The sequence below is a fragment of the Neovison vison genome, chromosome 2 (assembly GCF_020171115.1).
Source record: "Neovison vison isolate M4711 chromosome 2, ASM_NN_V1, whole genome shotgun sequence".
NCBI lineage: Eukaryota > Metazoa > Chordata > Mammalia > Carnivora > Mustelidae > Neogale > Neogale vison.
In genome coordinates, this window is record NC_058092.1 from 240,268,518 (window position 1) to 240,278,140 (window position 9,623).

The following is a 9,623-nucleotide window of genomic DNA, read 5'->3' on the forward strand; positions in this document are numbered from 1 at the left end:
CTACCTCTTGTCTTTTTGATGTCATTCTGACAAGTGTGAGGTGACATCTCATTATGGTTTTGATTTGTATTTGAATGATTTTAGTCTTAAGATAAATTTTTTGGTTCTGTGACATAGACTTTATTCCTTAGTTGTGACCCTTCTTGGGTTTTAATGGAGATCCTGAGGTATTTATCAAGCCCCTCTACCAATGTGGGACTTAAATTTCAAACTCTGTCTGTCCCATGATGAGAAGTAGCTCACATATCAGCCCCTTGAGCTTTCTAGTTACTAACACTCCTTTGTCTCCTTTCAGTGCCCCTTTTCTTCCACAGTTCAGGTATGGTCAATGGCTGGAAGACCTTTGCCACCTCCTCTTTTTTCTTTTTTCTCCTAATTTATCCTTAATTTCTATATGCCTGATGGCCACAATTTCTGTCCTTAAACCAACTGGCCTATGGCTCTGTGATGAGTCATAAGTGCCTGAATGTGACTCATAGTTGAGCTTAGACACAGAGCCTTACAATGACTCCATTCTTTTGAGGTTTATTCTTATCCAGTTTTGCCTGGTTTAGGTCACCTTCAGGTTCTAGAAAGAGTTGTGACAGAAAAAAAAAACCATTTGTTATGGAGATTATAATTGTCATCTGTGTAAGGGCTACTGATAAAATCTACTTAAAAAGGGGCGCTTGGGTGGCTCAGTGGGTTAAAGCCTCTGCCTTCAGCTCAGGTCATGATCCCAGGGTCCTGGGATTGAGCCCCGCATTGGGCTCCCTCTCAGCAGGGAGCCTGCTTCCTCCTCTGTCTCTGCCTGCCTCTCTACCTACTTGTGACCTCTCTCTCTCTGTGTCAAATAAATAAAAAAACTTTAAAAAAATCTACTTAAAGATTATAGAACTAGAAGCAACCCATTGTGTCCTTTTTAATTCAGTGTTTTCTAAAAATCCTTAAATATAGATACATTTTATTATGAAGGATGAAAAGAATAGGGACTTGCTGAGAATTTGAATATAGGGCTTGAGAAAAGGAGGAAGGCCAACATTCTAGGACATGTATATGAGGCTCTGATGGACTCCTGACACCTGCATACACAAGTGAGTAATGAAACTGAGCACTTCCAATATGAACTAATTTGGAAGAACCTGGAATGACATGGAAAGAATTACACAGTGTTCTTTAAACTGAAGTAGCATCTTATAAAACAATCAGTAATTCTATATTTATTAAAGCCTGTGTATGTGTACAAATACATATCAAACAAAACTTGCTCACACCAGAATGACATCCACTGGATAGAATCACATCCTCAATGGGAAAAAGCTTGTGTCCTTCCCGTTGAGATCAGGAACACAACAAGGATGCCCACTCTCACCACTCTTGTTCAACATAGTATTAGAAGTCCTAGCAACATCAATCAGACAACAAAGGGAAATAAAAGGTATCCAAATTGGTAATGAAGAAGTCAAACTCTCTCTCTTTGCAGATGACATGATTCTTTATATGGAAAACCCAAAAGACTCCACCCCCAAACTACTAGAACTCATACAGCAATTCAGCAACGTGGCAGGATACAAAGTCAATGTACAGAAATCAGTGGATTTCTTATACACTAACAATGAAAATACAGAAAGGGAAATTAGAGAATCGATTCCATTTACTATAGCACCAAGAACCATAAGATACCTTGGAATAAACCTAACTAAAGAGGTAAAGGATCTGTACTCGAGGAACTACAGAACACTCATGAAAGAAATTGAAGAAGACACAAAAAGATGGAAGACCATTCCATGCTCTTGGATCGGAAGAATAAACATTGTTAAAATGTCTATACTGCCTAGAGCAATCTATACTTTTAATGCCATTCCGATCAAAATTCCACCGGTATTCTTCAAAGAGCTGGAGCAAATAATCCTAAAATGTGTATGGAATCAGAAGAGACCCCGAATTGCTAAGGAAATGTTGAAAAACAAAAATAAAACTGGGGGCATCACGTTACCTGATTTCAAGCTTTACTACAAAGCTGTGATCACCAAGACAGCATGGTACTGGCACAAGGATTTGCTTTCTTATTTTCTTCTTTTAATATCCTTGTTTCTCAATTTTATTAGCATAAAACACATTTGTAAAGAAAAGAAACCCCATGGATCTTTTTCAGGGAATTCCTACAACACAGAACAACAGAGAACCTGGGAGCAGACACAAGTGAAGGGTGGAGGCCATACTGGAGCTTCCTGGGCTGGTGGCCCTCCATGGTGGTTCTAGATCCTCAGCTCAGTAGAATGCCTATCCCCACCTGAGGAGGGGGTGTGGGCACCTCTTGTGCAGAATTCTGGCCCCAGAGTTAATTTCTGGAAGCACTTCCTACAACTATCTCCCTCTGGGGTCAGGGAGGCAAGGAAGGAAAAGCCCACACCTCTGTGGCCACAGCCAGTCCCAGCAAGACTCTGCTGACCAGACACCTTCCGGTGACCTCCTGTGTGAAGCTCAGAAGCTCTAGGACTATATTTCAAACTCTGTTCCTGGCCACCATCCTAATACTGTGCCCAATTTCCACAGGTTTTATAAACCTCATAAATGTGAGGTTCACTTCCAATCAGGGAAAAATAAAAAGAGAGGTCACTGTCCCCTGACTAACCATGTCACAAAAACACTTCTGTGCAGCCTTTCCAAAATTAGTTCTAATTGGTAGAAATCATCTCTGGATCATTTGTTTTCTCTGTCAGCTGGTATTTACTGGGTTCCTGCCATGTGCCTGGTGCACAACGCTTACAAATGAATTGATTTAGACAAATAAGCCCTGGTGGGAATGAGTAAGAAGGTGAACAAGACATTGTCCTTGTCCTCAAAGATCTTCGAGTCCGTGGAGGAAGACAGACAAGGCAAGGTGGAGGAAGAGAGGCCAGGAAACACATTGAGAGAGCTTGCAAGTGAGATGGCAGCCCTATTCCCTCAAAGGGACCTTTCTCTCCACGTACTTCCAAAGCAATATGTTCCTATATTCCACCGCCAGCCCTGCACAGTTAAATCCTGAGGGGAACAGAGTGTTTGGGCCATAAGGGTCTTCCCTTCCCCAGGCATTTCCCATGCCCAAATCCTCCTGAACTCAAATATCCCTGGATCCAGGGTCCATGGAAAGTGGACGACTGGGTTCATCATTTGTGGTAGAGGAGGACAGGGCCCAGCAGCCCTGGTTTACTTTCCCACAGTGATGCCTATAACATCTTCACATCCTAGACTTGAAAAAGCCTTGCCAAATTATTAACCTAAAAAGTGCTAATTTTTTTTTTTAAAGACCACTCTTGGAGCCTCTGCTTCCAGGAAGAACCTATTCTCCTGAAACACTTCCCCAAGTGTCACCACCCACTGCTCCCTCCCCTTTGCTGCCTCTCACCCACTACGCCCTGCAACAAAGGCAGCCTTGAGTGTGCTGGGAGGAGTGGCTACAGGCTTCACCCAAAGCCTCTGCCTCTGGGCAGAATGAGCAGAGGCATGTTGGAGAGAAAATTGCTAGCCTGGGCTGGGGACAGGGCCATGTCCACATGAGAATTTCTTAAATCTATTTCATGCCTCTCAGTTCACAGAGCTGCCACACACGTCATTTCTTGACCTTACAGAGCAGGACACCCGGGATCTGGGAGGATGAGGGGCTTCCTGAGGTGTCAGGGTGAAGTAGTGTCAGAGCTGGGCTCCATGGACACTGCATAGTGCACCAGGGTGTGTCTTCCGGAAGGAGGATGGGGTTCCCAGATGCCAGGATACACCCCACTCTAGGGAAACCTGCACCTGGGGCCATGCCTGCTGCCACACCCTCCAGGAGAGGTGGTGGGGCCTGGGCGTTGGACACACAGACCTCAGCTCAGGAGAACAGTCTCCTGAGGGCAACTTTGACATCCGTGTTCCTCAGGGAGTAGATAAGGGGGTTCAGGGAGGGGGCCACCGAAGTGTAGATGACAGAGACCACCTTGTCCTTGTCCAGTGAGTATCTGGATGCTGGGCGGATGTAGGTGTAGATGACAGTGGAGTAATACAAGGTGACCACCAGGACATGGGAGGAGCAGGTGGAAAAGGCCCGCCGCTTGCCCGCTGCGGAGCGGATGCGCAGGATGCTGGCCATGATGCAGACGTAGGAGAGCATGATCACAGAGAAGTTCCCCACTGCCAGGATAATGTCTGCAGTGAAGGCCATCACTTCATTCAGGTGTGTCGGGGCGCAGGAGAGCTTCAGCAGAGGGGGGATCTCGCAGAAGAAGTGTTGGACCACGTTGGAGTGGCAGAAGGGCAGGTGCAGCAGGAGGCCAGTGTGTACACTGGTGTTGGCTAGGCTGACTGTCCACACAGCCATGGCCAAGAGCCTGCACACCCTGGGGTCCATGAGGGCGCTGTAGCGCAGGGGCCAGCAGATGGCCACATAGCGGTCATAGGCCATAGCAGAGAAGAGCAGTAGCTCAGCCCCCAGGGACCAGGTGAAGAAAAAAAGCTGCACTATGCAGCCTCCATAGGAGATGGTCCTGCCGGCCATCATGCTGCCCAGCAGCTTAGGCAGGATCGTGGAGGTGCAGAGGATGTCCACCATGGCCAGGTTCACCAGGAAGAAGTACATGGGAGTGTGCAAGGCAGGGCTGGAGACAATGACCACCACGATGAGCAGGTTTCCAGAGAGGGCCGCCATGTAGAGGAGGAGGAAGGCAGGAAAGAGCAGCATTTGCAGCTGAGGTGTTTCTGAGAATCCCAGAATGAGGAATTCAGTGACCCATGTCTGGTTCATTGCAGCCACTGGGGAGGGGAGCTCTGAGCCTGGCTGTGAAGGAAAGAGGTAGTCACAGTTTGTTCCAAGCATCCTGTCCTGCAAATATGTGTGTGACCCACTTAGAAAGAGAATGTCAAATATTATTTTGGTCATAAAAATAGAGCTTTGTATCCCTGAAAACTTTGGAGATCAGGGGCATCACAGAGAAAGCCGTGCCCCATGATGTGCTGAGAAACCCTAGTCCTCACCCTTCTCTTCTTGGTGCAGGACTGTGATGGCCACTCACAAAGTCACCAGACTTGGAGCTCTGGTCACTGAGGGCTGGTCTCCCAGCCACAGAGAGCACTGATTATGTGTGGCATTGTGGGGCTTAGAGAGAACCAGGGGACCTGAGCTCTGTGAAGACCCCAGAGATTGTGCTTACAGCCCATGCATCTATTCAGATAGGGTCTGGGAACAGATTGGGGATGGGAGAGAGGGGGGAAAAGGGAGCATATTAAATGGGAAAGAACCTGCTTCCAAAGCCCAGCTATCTTCTTCCAGGACTGACCATCTCCAGGCAGCACTGGCTGAGAGGCACCAAGGGTCCTCACACACATGGTCATTGGGCACAGGGCAGGCCTCTCTGTAGGTGCAGGACAGCCCACAACAGGGTACCCCCCAAATCAGAGGCAATTCACCACCAAACACTTCAGCTGCATCAAAAAGTCCACCAAGCTGAACCTGGAGTAGTGGGGACTCAGGCTCACCCGCGCCAGCTTCTGGCAATGATGCCAGTGCTGGTGGTATGGCTCTTTATCAGTTATTATGTCAATGTGGAGGCACTGTGTGTATTTCAAAACAGTGCATCTTGAAAATATTTCACTACTTATGTCATAGCCCTTCAATGAAAAAAAAAAAAAGAAGACTTTCATACATCTGCATAAAACCAGGGGCTTGGCACCCTACTTGATGATGTTGGTTGAGATCTGTCTCCCCAGCCATCATCTTTACAGTCATTGTGAGGGTGTCTGACTTTCACTAAACATTACAGGACATGTCCCTGTGAGGGGTGGTCTGGGAATGACAACCCAGATTGCCCGCTGGAATCTGCTCACTGGTGTAGAAAATGCTGATACATTTCAACCAAAAATCTTGGTTCTTTAAAAAGAAAAAGGACTGGGGGTGGGAAAGAAGAGAGAGAGAAAGAGACAGAAGTGGATTTTATACTACGTATTGTCCATGTTGCTCATTTTTCTTTCTAAAAAAGATAATTATGGTGCCTGGGTGGCTCAGTTGGTTAAGCAACTGCCTTCGGCTCAGGTCATGATCCTGGACTCCCGGGATCGAGTCCCACATTGGGCTCCTTGCTCGGCGGGGGGTCTGCTTCTCCTGCTGACCTCTCTCCTCTCATGCTCTCTCTCTCTCTCAAATAAATAAATAAAATCTTAAAAAAAAAAGAAAAAGTACAGTGAGTAACACCTGTAGTAAAGAGCGGGAGATGTGTAACCTAGGGCTAGAGATGCTCTGTGTCATCTGAAATAGGCAGACACCGCTCACAGGTAGTGCTGGTGCACCCCGAGGGACCAATTAGCACAAAACCAGCTCCTCCTGATTGGGCAGAACCAGCCTATGGATTCAGGACTCTCTGGAGAAGCTGACCAGCACCTGGGGGACAGATCTAATCACCAAGCAAGTAATAACAGAAGATATTCTTGGCATCTGATGGTGTTCTAGGCTCCAACAGGGACTGGTGCTCAGCAGTAATCACCCAGGGACTGGCTGACCAGTGGCAGCATCAGGAAAAGATGATGGACATGTCAGACAGTGAGACTGTCGTGGCATTGAGCCAGGGAACACACCAACCCACCATTTCTGCCATGGGTAGACATTGTCCTTCCTTCCCATGTAGAAGTGTGTAAAAAAAACCAAGGCCAACCCCCAAGCTGGTCAATGGCTCTGGGCTGTTGCTGGACATTGCCAGGTCCTCCCACCTAGGAGTAGCTAAAGGCCAGGTGTCAGTGGCCAGTGGGCATTGCTCGCAGCATTTTGTGTACTCGGTGCCACCGGTGTCACAGGAGTGAGTGCAGACTTCAACCAGTCTGGCAATGCTCCCCTCCCTGCTCAACAAACCTGGAGGAATGGGAGCTGCCCAGCCTTGGTCAAACCATGCTGACCCAGGCTAGTGACAATAGGCTGCCCCTGCTCCTGGACAAGGTGCCTCTGATGGTGGGTGGCTTTTCAGACATCTAGGACATTTACTGTAAAAGCAGTGGCTGGCTGGTCACCAGGTCTTGTCAGACCTGTCCGAAGTGCTGATCTTGGCTGGACATCTTCAGTTCCTGGTCAGAGTACTTACCAGTTTGGGTATAATCTAGGGTTCACTCTCCCTAACCCTCTACTGCTTGGTTTCAGAGAAGGGATTAGCCTCTCACTTGGGGTGGGCCCAGATTTTCCCCTAGTTTCACTTAGGAATGAATGACAATTAAGGTTGTATATACTTCTCTTCACATGAGGTTTTTAAGGCATGCGATGTGATGATTTGATTTGATACGTGTGTACAGTCGAGTTAAAGAACACATCCATCATCTCATAGAGTTACTGTTTTGGTGAGAAAGCTTAATATTTGCTGTCTTAGCAAATACAAGTATAAGTACAGTATATAGTCACCGTGTAATATGCTCAGTCCTCAGAACTCACTCATCTTGTGACCGAGAGCTTGTACTCTGTTCAGAATCTCTCCATTTCCCCACACCCTAAGCTCCAGGCAGACAGTTCTACTCTGTTTCTATGTGTTCAAGTTTTTTTCAGATTCTTCATGTAAGTAATACTATACACTGTTTTTCACTTTTGTGTGGCAGATTTCATGATCATAATGTCCTCTAGTCTCATCCATGTTGGAAATATCAGGATGCATTTTGAGGGGTTGTTTCAGGTAATCTTCTATATAATTGTTCTCTTTCTGTAAGATCATGTCATCTGCAAACAGACACAATTTCCTTCCACCTTTCCAACTTGGATAGCTTTTATTTCTTTTTTTTTTCTGATTTGTTTATTTTTATTTACTTATTTTTTAATTTATTTTTTATTTTCAGCATAACGGTATTCATTATTTTTGCACCACACCCAGTGCTCCATGCAATCCGTGCCCTCCCCAATACCCACCACCTGGTACCCCGACCTCCCACCCGCCCCTTCAAAACCCTCAGATTGTTTTTCAGAGTCCATAGTCTCTCATGGTTCACCTCCCCTTCCAATTTACCCCAACTCCCTTCTCCTCTCTCTCCCCATGTCCTCCATGCTATTTGTTATGCTCCACAAATAAGTGAAACCATATGATAATTGACTCTCTCTGCTTGACTTATTTCACTCAGCATCATCTCTTCCAGTCCCGTCCATGTTGCTACAAAAGTTGGGTATTCATCCTTTCTGATGGAGCCATAATACTCCATAGTGTATATGGACCACATCTGCCTTATCCATTCATCCGTTGAAGGACATCTTGGTTCTTTCCATAGTTTGGCGACCGTGGCCATTGCTGCTATAAACATTGGGGTACAGATGGCCCTTCTTTTCACGACATCTGTATCTTTGGGGTAAATACCCAGTAGTGCAATGGCAGGGTCATAGGGAAGTTCTATTTTTAATTTCTTGAGAAATCTCCACACTGTTCTCCAAAGAGGCTGCACCAATTTGCATTCCAACCAACAGTGGAAGAGGGTTCTATTTATTTAATTATTTTTAAAAATTTAATTTAATTCATTTTAGTGTTCCAAGATTCATTGTTTATGCAACACACGCAGTGGTCCATGCAATACATGCCCTCCTTAATACCCACCACCAGGTGCACCCAACCCCCCTCTCTCCTCCCCTCCCAAAGCCTTGGTTTGTTTCTCAGAGTCCACAGTCTCTCATGGTTCATCTCCCCCTCCAATTTCCCCCAACTCCCTTCTCCTCTCCATCTCCCCATGTCCTCCATATTATTCCTTATGCTCCACGAATAAGTGAAACCGAATGATAATTGACTCTCTCTGCTTAACTTATTTCACTCAGCATAATCTCTTCCAGTCCCGTCCATGTTGCTACAAAAGTTGGGTATTCATCCTTTCTGATGGAGGCTTAATACTCTATAGTATATATGGACCATATCTTCTTTATCCATTCGTCTGCTGAAGGGCATCTTGGTTCTTTCCACAGTTTGGTGACTGTGGCCTTTGCTGCTATGAACATTGGGGTACAGATGGCTCTTCTTTTCACTGCATCTGTATCTTTGGGGTAAATACCCAGTAGTGCAATTGCAGGGTCATAGGGAGGCTCTATTTTTAATTTCTTTTTTTTTTATCATGAAAAAAACTGTATTTGGATTTAGCCAGCTGGACTCCATTTAGATGATCCCAATTTTGTTGGCAACATCCAAAGCATCATAGTCAGGGGCCGGCCGAATGTATGCCTTCTTCTCTCCATCAGGCCTGATTAAGGTGTTGACCTTGGCTACATCAATGTCATCGAGCTTCTTCACAGCCTGTTTGATCTGGTGCTTGTTGGCCTTGACATCTACAATGAACACAAGTGTGTTGTTGTCTTCTATTTTCTTCATGGCTGACTCAGTAGGCAGGGGGAGCTTGATGATGGCATAGTGGTCAAGCTTGTTTCTCCTGGGGGCACTCTTTCAAGGGTATTTGGGTTGCCTTCGGAGACACAGAGACTTGGGTCATCGGAACGTAGGTCATGTGCGGATCTTCTTTTTTTTTTTTTTTTTGTGACTGTGGATGCCTTTCAGCACCGCTTTCTTGGCCTTCAAAGACTTTGCTTTGGCTTCGGCTTTGGGAGGGGCAGGGGCTTCCTTCTTAGCTTTCGACGCCATCTTTGTAAAAGCTCTATTTTTAATTTCTTAAGGAATCTGCACACTGTTTTCCAA

At 46.0% G+C, this 9,623-nt stretch overlaps 1 protein-coding gene across 1 annotated transcript; it reads right to left on the minus strand.

Annotated features, from left to right (window-relative positions):
* Positions 1–3,835: 3,835 nt before the first annotated feature.
* LOC122899312 (olfactory receptor 13G1-like) lies at positions 3,836–4,747 on the minus strand. Its single transcript, XM_044236859.1, has one exon. It carries the CDS (start codon positions 4,742–4,744, stop codon positions 3,836–3,838), a length of 909 nt encoding a protein of 302 aa, XP_044092794.1. The 5' UTR covers positions 4,745–4,747.
* Between the last annotated feature and the right edge of the window lie 4,876 nt (positions 4,748–9,623).

Excerpts from the sequence above, each read along its gene's own strand:
- LOC122899312 (XM_044236859.1), bottom strand. The coding sequence starts at position 4,744 with ATGAACCAGACATGGGTCACTGAATTCCTCATTCTGGGATTCTCAGAA.